General features: G+C 41.2%; 1 protein-coding gene across 6 annotated transcripts in view; it reads left to right on the top strand.

Annotated features, from left to right (window-relative positions):
• The window catches only part of Syt14 (synaptotagmin 14), a 231,036-nt gene that overhangs the window by 174,782 nt on the left and 41,054 nt on the right, over window positions 1-15,200 (top strand). For all 6 annotated transcript variants that reach the window (XM_032915013.1, XM_032915014.1, XM_032915010.1 and 3 more), the window contains one exon: window positions 14,692-14,881. In XM_032915013.1, the coding sequence (XP_032770904.1) occupies window positions 14,692-14,881 (190 nt within the window). The remainder of the gene's footprint in view (window positions 1-14,691; window positions 14,882-15,200) is intronic.

Genomic DNA, 15,200 nt, shown 5'->3' with positions numbered 1-15,200 from the left:
TCATGGATTTTCTTTCTCCATTTTTCTGTTATTATCATACAAATTACATCTGTATATATTAGAAGTTTATTAACAAATATTTAGATTTATTGCTTTATTCAATGTCTTTTAAATTGGATAGTAAAGAGTTATATATTGGTTTCGCATTCCTGCCTTAACAAATCACGTAAAACATAAAATTTCTTACCTTGTAAGCTTGAATGACATTGGTCCAAACTTGTGACTCTCGGAATTGCAAGAAAGGATCTTGCTTTGTGTTTCCTTTTTTGTCTTCTGCTCTGCTTCTTGACTCGTGCTCCCTTTTTCCATCTTCCAAGCCAACAGCAATGGGATTTTGACCTCACCATGACTGCCTCTGTCTCCTGGCTTCTTCTTACAAAGGGGAGGGAGGAGAAGAGGTGTACCTCTTATAAGGGCACTAAGCTGACCTCTAATGGTCAAGAGCACTCTCCCTTCGAAAGTTCTCTCATCAGGTCTACAAAGTTATCTTTCCATATAAGGTAACATGTACAGGTTCTAAGGCTTTTGAATCCTTCAAGCCTGTCCCTGTGACACAGTGAGTCCCAATAAGGCCACACCTCCTAAACCTTCCCAAACAGTTTCACCAACAGAGGGCCAGGTATTCAAATATATTAGCCTGTGGGGTCATTCTCACTAGAATTGTCACATTTTACTCCCTGGCTTTCAGTAAGCTCACAGCATACAATAATACAAAATGCATTTAGTTCAACTTCAAAAGTCCCCATAGTTTTTCATAGTCTCAATACAGTATGAAAGTCTCAATACAATTTAAAAGTCCAAAGTCTCTTCTGAGACTCAAGGCAATCTTTTAATTGTAACTCCCTATAAAAACAAATTACATACTTCCAAAATACAATGGCCCAGAATATACATTACCAGTCCAAAATGGAGGGAAGGAGGCATAGTGAGGAAATACTGCACCAAAGCAAGACCAAAACCCAGAACTGACTCCAAGTCTCATAGCTCTATGTCCAATATTAAAGGTTTAGATGTCTCCACCCTTCCAGCTTTGCTGACTGCAACGTACTTCTCCCTCGTGGGCTAGTTCTACTCCCTGTATGCAGCTCTTCTTGGCAGATATCCCAGTGCTTTGGCACCTCTAACATTTTGGAATCTCCAACACAATCCAGGCTTTCCTTCTACAGCTTCATGCTGTGGCCTCTAGGAACTTCTGTGCAGGGACTTCTGCCACATGCCCAGCCTCATCTGCTTTCCCTAACTGCAGAGGAGGATTCTATAACCCATTCCCTGTATCCTTGACTCTAAAGCCAGAACCACATGACTAATGCTGGCTAATCTTGGCTGACTGCTGAATAGAGGCTGACCCCCTTCTTGAATCACAATCACATAAGCTTTAATTTGATGGTGTTTCTTAGATGCAGAAAATTCCTCAGGCCTTTTCTTTTTCACAAGTCAGAAGCTTAGCTGAGTGGGGTCTTGCCCTGAGGGCACCATTTCTTTTTTTTCTGTTTTATACCAGGCCTTTCTTTGTTCTTCTCATGTCTCAGCACAAGTCTTGGCTCCAACATTAAAATTCATGCTGCTCTTTTTCCTTGTAGATCTGTGTAAGAGTGATTTCTAATAACCATGCAACAAAGTCAAGACTAGGCTGTCTTGAAATCACCTCTGCCAACAAAATTAGTCCAAAACTTCAGTTTAGCCTCAGGCCTACATATTTTTATGACAAGGGCAAAAAGGCAGCTACATTCTTTGCCAAAATATCATAATGGTCTCTAGCCCTGTTGCTAACATTGTTTCCTCTGAAACCTCTGAGTTGGGCCTCCATAGGCCACATTTCACTTAACACTACTTTCTCCAGGTTCCTACTGGGATGTCCCATTAAGCCCTGCCTCCAGCAATCACTTTCCTAATCCAAATCCCAAAAGAGAGAGAGAAAAAAAAAAGAAAGAAAAACAAAACAAATACCATGATCAGGCACCAAATAGCAATGCCCAACTTCTGATACCAACTTCTGTCTTCTTGTTTTCCTGTTGCTGTGATAAGTCACCATGGCCAAAGAAAGAAATAGGGGAAAAAGTTTACTAGAAGTTTACAGTTTCAGAGGGCGTGAGTTCGTGACCACTATGGTAGGGAGCATGGCGGCAGGCAGAAAGATTGCTGCTGTTGCTGAGAGCTTACATCTTGATCCACAAGCATGAGGCAAAGAGAGAGACACTAAGAATGGTGGGGGCTTTTGAAGCCTCCAAGCCTACCCCTGTGACAGCTCTTCCCACAATGCCACACCACCTAATCCTTCCCAAACAGTTCCACCAACTGGAGACTAAGAATTCAAATAGATGAGCCAATGAGGCAGTTGTCATTCAAACCAACACAGGTGTGATGCTTCAAATTGGAATGTTTTCAGGCATTATTTTTTGAAGTGTCTTCTGTACCTTCTGCTCCTTCCCCCAAGATTTCTGATTTGTTATGTTTGATGATGTTTCTCATAGGCCTCTGAGGCTTTCTTCTCTTTCTCGTTGATTTTCCTCACTCCAAGGCTGGAAATTCTCAATTTTCTTAGCCATCAAATTCAATACTGTTTATCTCTCTATTGAATTTCTCCTCTCAATTATACTTTCCAAATCCAGAGTTTTCATTTGGCTTTTTTTATATCTCTTTATAAATATTCTCTATTTGCTGAAGTGTACTTCTTATCTTTAGCAATATTTTCCAAAGCAATTTGAACATAATTAAAAAGGTCCTGGAGAGATGGTTCAGAGAGATTAAAAGTGTGTGCTGTGCTTATAGATGATCCAAGTTCAGTTCCTAGCATCTAGATTGCTAACAATCACCTGTTACTAAAGCTCCAGAGGATCTTTTACCTTGTTTTGGTCTACATAGTTGCTGCACTCATGTATACTAACCCACATATATGAACATAATTTTTGTAAAAAAATTTTACCAAAGAAAAGTAGAGTATCTGGTGACAGTCTTCTTCCTAAGCCCACTTCTGGCTTTCCTGGGTTCTGCTGCAATTGTACTGTTTGGTTTTGTTTTTCTGTCTTATAAACTTTTTTTTTGTTTTTTTTTAATGGAAATGTAAGACTATGTTATAAATTAGTATTAAATATTATATATTATTAAAGACTACATCTATAAGTCAGCCTCATTTCCCAGTTTATTTTTTTCCTCATTATTGCCACGTTCTGCTTAAAGACATATTAATTTTGTAAAGTCTGTCATTTCTCGTGTGCAGTTGCTAGACTCTGGTTACATTGTTAGTCAGCTGCTATTCCCTTAAACACCTTGAATCATTAATTCTCGCAGCATTTGATGGGGCTGCACGTGCTGCGATGTACCTTCATACATCTAGTTTATAACTGCCTTGGTTTTCACGTCCTGCATGCACAGAGCCTCAGGATCAGCTGGAGTTGAGGATTAGGGCCTTCCTAGGTCTTTTCTGGACATGTGCACAGCCTTCCCCGTGTACACAGACCTCTGGATTCCTAAGAAGCACTGAAGCTTTTAGGGTTTGTTAAGTTATCTCATTTCACAGATTTTCCTCTCATTCTCTTGAGCCTTCTATTAACTTCAGTTGGAACTGCTCCCTCAGCAGCTACAGCATTTAATAGTTCCAGGAATTATAACCAGCCTTTTTCCTGTTGTGATCACATAGCTCAAGCCTCAAGCCAAGTAAGATGGAGTCTAAGCCTTAAGTATAAAACCTTCCTGGGAGCTGGGAGCCGAGCCGAGTCAGGACAGCTAGTGCTGTTGGTCATTCCAGCCCATCCCTCCCTGTCAGCGTTTTCCCAGCTTGGGATGCTTTCCCTTCTGAAGATGGCTGACAAGGGGACTAAAATTTAAATTCTATGAAGCTTATTGTTCTTATGGTAATTAGCTATTTTCTTTGTGAAAACACTTCTCAGACTGCTAGGCTTTGGTTGTCTCTGGTTGCTGAAAAGGTTATTTTAACAGTTTTTTTTTTCTGATGCCCATGATGCGTGTGTGCAGCAGAGTACTGCGAGAAGCACTTACTTACTGTTCTGCATGAAGTGTTTGAGTAGAGGAGTCATCATCAAGGCCAGAACACTGCAAGTCTGGTGTCCTCACTTTGGCATGGGGATTGGTAAGTGGGGTCAGTAGTGATGTGAACTCGTCATCCTGTTAGGGAAGATCCTGAAGATCAGATGCTTCCTAAACACCTCCCCACACCCCACTTTTTCCACACATACCAATAGCAAGATGCAAAGTATGGTAAGTAAGGAGCATAGAATGGGGCAAAGATAGCTGGGATACCAATATGTTATGGAAATAACACCATCTGTTGCCTCATATAGTTTTATAACTGGGCAAGATAGTAACAAGGATTTCTACTTCATGACTGCAGAAAGCTAGACTCTCAGAAGACAGATGCTCCCAGTGGAAGGACTTCATAATAGGTAGAGTTGCTCCTAAGTTCTTCTCACTGAGTTAGACCTGCTAAAGATTTTGTGATGCTCATGTTTGCTTTTTGGGATATTGTCATTGAGGCCTCAAACACACAATCCTTCTGCCTCAGCCTCCCAAATGCCAGGATTGCAGGTATGTGTCACCACACCTGGCTTTAAGATAGTTTCTATACTGTATCCACCATCTTGGAGCCTGTGTAGGCCGGCTGAGAACAGGACTTCTAAAGGGTGTACGTACCTGGAAGGCTGTGGTGCCCAGCAGTGGAACCAAAGAAAGCACACAGCTGTTCTTAAAATTTAAAGTTTCTGCTAGAGATGAAACCCAGTTCTACATGAGAAAGAGATGTGCTGATACAGATAAAGAAAACAGCAGCACAGTGACCACTAGGGTTCTGGAGAAATGATCTGGGCCTTGTGATAGTTCACACCAAATTCTGAAGCAATGTTTCTGTACATGCCATTGGACACAGAATCTGTGTGATACTGTACTCCTTGTGGGTTTAACTAATGAAAAGTAAATTAAATAAATGTGTTTGCTTTTTCTTTCCTTTTTTTTTTTTTTTTTTGACTTAGGGTTCTCTGTGTAGCATTCATTGGCTGTCCTTGAACTTGCTTTGTAGACCAGACTGGCCTCCAACTCACAGAGAGCCTGCCTCTGCCCCCCAAGTGCTGGGATTAATGGCATGTGCCACCACGGCCTACTATGTTTGATTTTTAAAAATTATTCCTAGAGGAAAATTTCCCCACCTCTATTTGGTCAGTTGCATGAGACTGAAAGAGGATGCCCAAGATAGAGAGCTAATGCACGGAAAATACTACTTTAACGTTTCTGAGCGTTCTTCTAATGTGGCGGCTCAGGATCCAGGTGCTGCCAATTCAGTGGAAGAATCACACATTGCTCACTGTAGAGTTGGGCCTGAGGGTGGTCCAACTTTCCAGCAGGTGTCAGCATTACTTTAAACAGCCATGTTAGGCTTCTGTGGAAGAGGACAGTTAATTCCTTTGTTCTCACCATCCTGGAGTTTGCATTTACTATCCTGGAATATACTATATTCTATCTAGAGCTGCATTCGGTATTTTACCATCTACATTTTTTTTATTATGGGATTACTTAGCTATAATACTAAGAAACAAAAATTTTCTCTTCACAGAAGACTCAAGTACTTTAAGGACACTAGATCAACAGGGGGCAGCACGATCTTAGGATATTTGATTTTGGTCATTTGACCATTCAGAAACAAGATATGTAGATCCTGCAGTAGGGGATGTTTTGAAGCATAGAATCCCTTTGTGTGAAATGAGATATGATTTATAATACAACTATATAAAGCAGATAAAGTGATTTTTACTAAAAGAAATATAAGTACTTATATTAAACACTGAAAATAATGGACTTGCTTTAAACAAAAAAAAATTTAAGAAAATCTTTCAGAGAGTACAATGGCTGCCTTCCATTTACCTATAAGGGAATTGAACCTTAGTCTCTGTCCCCATGCCTGGGAGCCTGACACTGCACAGCTGTGGGTAGCACACCTTAGTGTCACTGCACCACTCATATTCAGTTCTGTCCACTTCTTTGGTTTTCACAGTGCATCTTAGAGGAAATCCTGATTTGCATCGGTGGGTTGCAAATGATAACTTCAACTCATTATTCTGCAATCTCCAAATATTTTTTAATTAGGTAAATGGCAGGAAAAAGGTTGTCCCATGGTGGAGAGGATAGCATATTGAACCTGTGATACAAACGAAAGTTTTGCTGCTTTGTAATAAGTCGGCAAGTAGTGCAATGAGCAAGGCAGCTGCTTCCCTGGCAAACTGACGCATGAAGATGCTAATTGTTCACTAGCGTCCCAGTGTGCGGCAGGCAGGCTCAGAAACCTGCCTCCCCCATTTCCTCACCTGACACGGTGCTGCTTCTCCTCTCATCCACCCATGCCCCATATTGTGTGTATATCCTGTTTTAAATAACTAAAGTCATATTTTAAAAACAAAATCCAGTAGAGTCCAGGAAGTACAGTTATGAGTAATAGCATCATGTAAAACATAATGTTTCTAATAATAAAAATATGCTTAAAACACAGATTCAGATCATTTCATTTAAAACATTTGTTCATAGAAACATTCCGTGCATTTAAAATACACCAACATGGAGGCCAGAGATATGACGTAGCAGCTAACAGTGCATACTGCTCTTGCAAGGGACCCAGGTTTGGTTTCCAGCAACCACGTCAGGTGGCTCACAACCACCTATAGTTTCAGCTTAGGGTACTTACGTTCATATATACAGACAGACAGATAGACACATACACACATTATAAATAAATCTTTTAAAAAATAATTTTGAAAAGAACACACCAACCTGTATAGGAATAATCCATTGTACCCCGCTGTGTGAGTCCAGTGGCCAGTTTGAATAAGCTCACCCTCCATTGTGTCCAGAGGTCACTTCTGGAGGACAGAACTGTACAAACTAGCAGCTCAGCCAGTGTTGCAAGTCTAAGAAAGGAAGCTTTTCATTTTTCAGGAATATGATGGATGAGGAAGTCAAGTCCAGGACCCTAGCATTATAGTAAGCCCATGTTTTGACACTCAGTACTTCCCAGAAGACTCAACCAGTAACCAAGTAGAACCCCCAGTCAGATGGCTCAGTGGATAAAGCACTGCTTTGTAAGTGTGCAAACGTGACTGAGTTCAGATCCCCAACACTCCAACAGTGATATGGGAAGTAGAGATAGGAGATGGCCTGGTGTACGCAGCAGTGAGCAAGAGGCCTCTTGCTCCTTTTCCTCTTCCTTCTCCTTCTTTTGGTTTTTCAAGACAGAATTTCTCTGTGTAACAGAGCCCTGGCTGTCCTGAACTCTCTTTGTAGATCAGACTGGTCTCAAACTCAAGACATCCACCTGCTTCTGCCTCCCAAGTGCTGGGGTTAAAGGCATGTGCCACCACACCGGCCTTCTTTGCTTTTCTCCCATATATTATCTCAACTGGAGTTTCCTTCTCCTCCTCTCCTCCCAGTCCCTCCCTACCATCTCCCCTCTAACCTAGATCCACTCCTTTCCCTTCAGAAAAGGGCAGGCCTCCCAGGGATATCAACTAAACTTGGCATATCAAGTTGCAATGAGACTAGACACATCCCTTCATCTTTTTTTTCTTTTTTTTTTTTTTTTTTCCCAGAGCTGGGGACTGAACCCAGGGCCTTGCGCTTGCTAGGTAAGCGCTCTACCACTGAGCTAAATCCCCAACCCACATCCCTTCATCTTAAAGCTGGACGAAGCAAGCCAATAGAAGGACAAGGGTCCCCACAGCAGGCCCAAGAGTCAGAGATAGCCCCTACTCCAGCTGTTAGGAGTCCCTCGAGAACACCAAGCTACACAACCATAATATATAAACAGAAGAGGGAACAAGACCTATTCGGGCTCCCTGATTGTCAGTTCACTCTGAGTCCTTTGAGCCCTGCTTAGTTGATTCTGTGGATTTTCTTGTGGTGTCCTTGACCTTTCTCGTTCCTACAATCCTTCCTTTCACTTTTCAGCAGGATTCCCTGAGCTTTGCCTACTGTTTTACTGTGGGTCTCTGCCTCTCCCATCAATTGCTGGATGAAGCCCTTCTGATGACAGCTGTACTGGGATCCAGTCTAAGTGATGAAACAATGTTATTAGAAATAATTTCCTTGACTTTTTTTCTGTCCTGTTTGGTTCTATCCAAAGTCTCTGGGCTATCTAGACTTTGGTTCCTGGCCATGTAGACAATGTCAGGCATGGGCTCCCTTTTATAGCATGGGACACTTCTCTGTCTTAAAATAAATGGTCAGAATGGGCACCAGGGTTGAACTCTGACTTCCATATACATACTGCAGGGTTTGCACACAGAAACACACACGTGCACACACATATGAAGTGAAAAGTACATTTTATGGTTTAAGGAATTTGAAAATGCTGAGCATATTTTCCAAGAAGAACTCCAGAATGAGAAACAAGGCATGGAAATGGACAGAACATCAGGCGGAAAAAGCATGGCCCCACATGGAAATGTTACATTGTTACACACCCAGGAAAACTACAGTCAAAGAATACAACTTGAAAGACATAAGGGAAACAAAACTGACTGAGCACAGGGAATAAAGGAGGAAGCTGCAGTTACTCCCACAGGCTTCTCAACAGCTCCAGGGAAGGTAGAGGCTATGCAGAGGTACAGAGTGATTAGAAGCTTCCATTCTCATGCCATCTAAATCATCATTCAACATGGAAAGGAAACTCCAGATATTTCCAGGCAACCAGGAGACCTTCTACTCATAGACACTTGCTAAAATAATGACCAGAGCATTCATTTATATTCAGTTCAAAAGAAGATATGAAATAGAGGCTGTGGTGAGTCAAGAGACATATGCTATATGTTAAATGTATAGAAAAGTCTATAGAAGCAGAGGTAAGTTAAGCAGTAAAGCACAAAGAAGGACTCAGATGATTTCAGCAACAGAATAGATTCAACTTGATGTATACTTGTCCAACCTCTGTCCAATGATATTAAAATATGTGCTTTCTTTAAATACACAGAAAACATTCATAAAAGCCAACCATATGCTACACCACAAGGGAATTCTCCACAAATATCATGAACTACTATCATAAAAACTTCATCCTTTGACCATATTGTAATGAAATTAGAAAATTGTTCAACAAATACCTCTAAAGTGCACAGCATATTTGCCAGATGTTCTAGGTTGTTGGTACACATTAATGAGAAAGGAATTTTATTCATCATGGAATGCAGCTCAAGAGAGGGGAGAGAGGACATGTAACATTATTGCAGTGGGTTGTGGCGTGCAAGCACTGGAAAGTACTAGGGGAAGGACTCTATAGCAAAGTCATGTGGGAAAAGATAAGACCTGGAGTAGACAGAGAGGTTACCATATACAACTTGGAGAGGAATACCCATACAGTAGGAGCAGTCCACCTGGGAATGGATCATGTGTACTGAGTTCTGTATCATAAAGCTAAAATACAATTGCAGAATAGAGGAAATGAGGTAGCAGCCATTCCCTACCCAGATCTATGTTTCTTAACAAGCAAATTATAAGCATTTTTGAGTTAACCCTGAGTCAGAGAAAAAGACACAGCAGAAGTTCAGAATATTTACAATAAAAAATAAAAACATCTTGTTCATCCTGTTCAGTGTACTTCTAACAATATTATTCCCATATGTTTGTTATTAAATTTATTTATATTAAGATAAGAAAAGTCCGATGTGCAGCACACACTTGTAATCTCAGCACTTGTAAGGTGGACTCATGAGGATTGAGTGCTGAGATTTGGGTTTGGGTCTAAGCTACCCAGGCAAGGATTGGCCTCACTCGGTAACACAGACACCTTGAACTTGCCACCCTTCTGCTTTAGCCTCCTGAGAAGCTGGGGTGACCAGGCTCTGTTCCATATTTTCCTCTGGCTTGGCTGTGGTAAGGCTAATAACACACACTGAGCCCAGCAAGGAGCCTGACAGAGGTCATTGTAACTGGGCATCAGAGGCACATGACTCAGTTGAGAAAGCTTTAGTGGTCAAGCATCCATATCTTTCTCTTATGTCCATTGTACACAGATTTTATTTCAGGTTCCAGCCTGCAACTACATTGGTCCAGTTTTTGTTACTATCCTACAACACCCAAGACATTAGTACAGAAAAGGGGTGTGTTTAATTCATAGTTTTGGAGTCTGAAAAAAAAAAAAAGCCATCCACATGGGTCAGGCTCTGTGAGGGCCTCCCTTGGCTGCATTAAGTCATGGTATAAGTTTGTGTGTTTTGAGGGGTAGAGGGTGTTTTCTTCCTCTCCTTACAAAGCCGCAAGGACTCAGTCTTGAGAGTTTCACCCAAATGACCTGCTGTAACCACCTCTAAACAAGACAGTCAGGTTATACTATTACGTTATAACATTGAAGTGTAAACTCCTGCATAAGTTGTGAGTGGAGACCGTGTTCAACCCATAACATAGACTTTCTTCCAAATTCTTCCTGACTCTGACTATCCAGTTTTGCAGGTCTCGAGCCCTCTGGAAGCCATTCACTTTCTCACAACTCCCATAACTCCCAGAAACCATCTGGCAACCAATAGGGAGAGCCTGAAAATGAAAGCAAGTGTAGGAGGTGAGCCTGAGGAAGAAAGGAAGGGAAGCTGGGTCCTGTGATGTAGGTTGAAGCCTGGACCAGTGACTGCCTGAAACTCCTCTGCACACACATGTTCTGCCTGAGCCAGTACGCTCCCCTGCCCCGGCTGAGTGAGTTTCTTCAATCTAAGCATTCAGTCACTTCAAACCCAAGTTACACCACCACCACCCAGTTTTAGGCACACTGGCTTCCAGCCCCACTCAGGCTTACACTATCTGCAGCTGCTCTAATTGCTACGCTGAAGCTCCTCTATGTGTTTATGAGTCCCTCACAGATTCAGCCTGTCTGGTCACTGTCTCTCCTGAAGTCACCTTTGGTTGTCACAGGTGACACCTTTGTCTCACTTGGCAGTGCCCTCTATGCTCCCACCCCCTTTTTCTGTGTAATGAAAAACTTTTTTCATATATAAATAAAATTAGAATCTGAATTCTGTCTTCCAGCCACAGTGAGGCTACATTCAGCAGATTATTCAGATATGCAGCAATTATTATACAGTTCAGTTTCAAGTTTAACATTTTGAATGTAGTTACAAGTAAGTTAGGATCTACTTAGAGTCAATGGGAAGCCTGGTATGCTTACTCTGTAGAAACTTGTGCATCAAATGGTAGTTCTATGTGTTTTCTTAACTTAAACCTACTAATTAAGGCACCATTAATGGGCATTGATCTGGATAAGATTAACACTGTATAGAGTTCACTCATCTGTCTGAAATTTTGAGATTTTTTTTTCTCAGAATTGATAATAGTCCTTCACCCTCTGGCAAAAAGACTTTATGAAGAAGAGGAAACGTTAAAATAAAGTCTAATGCAAGATGGGGAAAGTTTGACTTTGGGGAGTCTGTGGTACCACTCATTTACACCAGCTTAATTATGGTTCAAAATTTATCTTGCTCTGGGCTAATAGCTTGAAGTTACTGGCACCTGGGCAAGCCCTGTTCTAAATTCATGACAAGGTCTGCAGAGACTGCCAAAGGAAGAGTAGAGGAGGAGCAGCAGTGTGCAGTCTGCCCTTGTCCCTCCACTCTCAGTGCTGCTCTCCACTTACACAGAGGCCTTGCGTTCGCCACCTTCTCTGATGTGGAATGGAGAATGAACCCTTAGAGGACAACCTTGTCTATGATCTAAGTGATTCTATGTTACATTAAGGCCGACTTGGATAGAATGTAATCATCGAGGATCTCAACATTCTCCCTGTTGGGCTCAGCAATAGATATTCTTACAGCAATAACATGGCCAGAGAGGTCTCGTCCCCCTCAAGAGCATTCCTGGTGATAGTGTGGCCAGGCTGACAGGCAGCTGTGGGTTCACATTTTATTCTAACAGGCGGCTAGGAAAATGCAAAGAAACCTTTGAGATTTTTATTGGAGTTACATTTAATCTATTTGATGTTGCGGGAGAACGTTGCCAAACAACCCTCTAACGTGTTCAGTGAGCTTCTCTGGTAGAGCACTTCTCATTTGCTTGGCAATGCTCAAGTTTCCTTTAGAAGCCTCGTAGGCTAGCTTGCCACTCATCATGTTCATTCTGGATACTTTGTGTTTTAGGCTGTAGCTAACGCTTTTGCTTGTTTTCTTTTGTTTGTTACAAGATCTCAAGGTGTAGTCTTGGCTAGTGCAGAACTCACCCTGCAGACCAAGCAAGTCTCAAGCTTGAAGTCCCCCTGCTTCAGTCTTCTCTGCCGCGCTGAGGTGCATGAGCCGTCATGCTTATGTCTATAAATGCTTCTTTTTATAAATTTTGTTTTCAGGTGTGTGGCTGATGTATTTGCAATTTTTTTTCAGATTTTGCCTTTTGTGCAATTCTTCTGTGAATTTGTTCTGATTTCCTTTGTACATTTGTATATTGGACAGGCTTACCCACTCCTCTTAAGATTGCTTTAATTTACTTTGTTGCTGTTTATTATGGCTAGGACCTCCACTGACTGTGATTCCTAACATAGTGAGTGATGACAGAAAATTAGGAATGGTTAACAGTTTCAAAGGGGAAACAAATTATGAAATTTTTTGAGATCAGGTCTCACAAATGCCAGGATGGCCTTGCTCACTGTGTAAACAAGAGTGGCCTTGACTTTTTCTCATCTTCCTGCCTCTACCAGCATGAGTGCTGAGATTACAGGTATGTGCCACCACACCTAGTTTATGGTTAGTTATGGTTAGTTTAGTGCTAGAGACTGAACCTAGTGCCTTGTGTGTGCTCTAGCTCCATCTTGCTTCCCCCTCCACACACACTCACCCTGCGCAGATATTTTTGTAAAGTGTGGTATGTTGTATGTTGATTTGATTTGCTAACAGTTTCTTTAGCAACTGTAAATCTAGATTGATGACTGAGTGACTCCTGTGATTCATGTCCTTTTTATGTCTTTCCTACGCTTTAATTCTAAGGGTTCGTTAGAGTCTTAACACAGGTGGAGTTAAGAACTGTTTCCTCTTTACTCTCTGAAAGTGTTTGGGGAAGAGGATTATCACCAGTTAAAATTCACAAGGGAAGGTATCCCAGCTAAAACGTCTTGTTTTTGTCTTTTTTTTTTAATTTAATTGCAAGTTCAATCTTAAGTAAGATGGTTGGGCTATTGTTTCTTCTAGTGACTTTTCCATTAGCTGTCATTCTCTAAGACTGTCCATTTCACCCAAATTTCAGATTTGTTGGAAGTTGCTTGTGCTGCCCTCTTTTGTATTCATGATCTATAGAACATGCAGCGTGCTGTCTCTGCTCTTATTAGACTTTCCAGAAATTTATCCATTTTCGTTAGTCTCTTCCATTTTAGTTTATATTTGTACTCTCACTACTATTTAGTTTCTCAAGAATCACTTAGAACATATTCAAACATATTATAGGTCTTTTGTTCCTCTCTAGTTGGTATTTCTATTTGATCCACACTATGGAATTTTTCTCTTCTGAACTTGGCTGTTACTTGTTCGTTACTGTAAGGAAGGCCTCTGCTCCACTGCTGGTTGGCTGTGCTGTGTTCACAGATTGATCTCACCTCTATGACGTGTAAGTCTCCCACATCCTCTCCTGCTCATCCACACAGTCCCTGAGGGAAAAGTGCTGCTGTGCCAGTGGCAAACATCTGTTTCTCCTAAAAGTTATGAGTTCTTTGTTTTCTGTGTCTTTAGCCCAAAATTCTAAGGTGCATATGAGTCTGGGATTTTTAGGTTTCCTAGAAGCTGAATATGCCATCATTGTTGAGTGTACTTCTTTACCTCCCGTGATAGTCTTGTCTCCAAGGAAACACAGCCACAACAGTTTTCCTTTGGTTATTGTATGCCTAGAAAATCTAGAAAATGTTTGTGTTTCTGCCTCTCTGTCCTAGATGTCGCCATAAAATAGCAGTAGTTTTGTTTATTCATCAGCACGTGCCAATCTTTGTCTTTAAGATTATAGTTGAGATGCTTAATGTAAATAAATTCACGTCCATGTTTCGAGATTGATAACTCTTTAGAAAATAGTCCTTTAGCTTTAGAACATACCTCATTTCCATGTGTAAGTTGAGGAAAGTGATTGAGTTGAGCCATTAGGATAGTTCCATGGGTAAGGACACTTGCTGCCAACGCTGATGATTTAAGTTCAGAGTTCAGTCCCTGGGACCGCATGTTGAAGGGAGAAACCAGCCCTGCTGGCTGTCCTTTAACTTACGTACACTGGCCATATGTATTTGTGTGTGGGCATACACACATATGAGAGAGAGAGAGAGAGAGAGAGAGAGAGAGAGAGAGAGAGAGAGAGAGAGAGACTTTAAAAAGAAATATCTTTGATTTGTCTACAAATATGCAGGAATATGGAAATTCCTCCATCCAATACTTGACTGAAATGTCTACAGACTATTTGTAATTGAGTGGAAGTATGTTGTGCACCTCTACCCTTGTTTTTCTCATGATGTAATTTTAATACACACAGCATTGCCATTTTACTGCTTTGTTTGTTGTAGTACTTGGATGCGATAATGTCTGAGGCAGAGCCTCTGTAACTCTGGCTGTCCTGCAGCTTATTGTGTGGACCAGAGAGGTCTACCTGCCTCTGCTACCTGAGTGCTGGTAATAAAGGTGTGCTCCACCTCACCCAGCCAACCGTACATTTTATAATCCATGTTTTGTAAAATACTATAACCATTTCATACTTGCTCTACAGGGTTGTGACTCTCAGGTGAGCTTGTCTGAGGTATCCTGTGGTGACAGTACATCCTCCTGTCAGTCTCTAGAACATGGCTCTGTTCCAGAAATCCTCATTGGGCTCCTTTACAACGCCACCACTGGAAGACTATCAGCAGAAGTGATCAAAGGCAGCCACTTCAAAAACCTGGCAGCAAACAGACCACCCAGTGAGTGAAAAAGAGTTATTTTTATCTTAATGTTTTCTGCACTTAGGGGACTCGCATCATTTTAGTCTTAACCAACCACAATGAAACACTGAATCATCAGCCAATCTGTCTCATGTTTTCTATTTCCAGTCATTTGGGAAGAAGAAAATGTGAAACCCAAAATATTAATTGTATGGTGACAGGAATTTTAATTTTTCATAGTGTCTGCAGAATAAATTATCCCTATCATAGCCATTATCTTTTAATGCCAGAAGAAGTTACAGGGTTTTAAAAAGTAACTACTATTCACAATATTAACAGAAAAATACATAGCTTTTGT

The sequence above is a fragment of the Rattus rattus genome, chromosome 10 (assembly GCF_011064425.1).
Source record: "Rattus rattus isolate New Zealand chromosome 10, Rrattus_CSIRO_v1, whole genome shotgun sequence".
NCBI lineage: Eukaryota > Metazoa > Chordata > Mammalia > Rodentia > Muridae > Rattus > Rattus rattus.
This window is presented reverse-complemented; position numbering and strand designations above follow the sequence as displayed.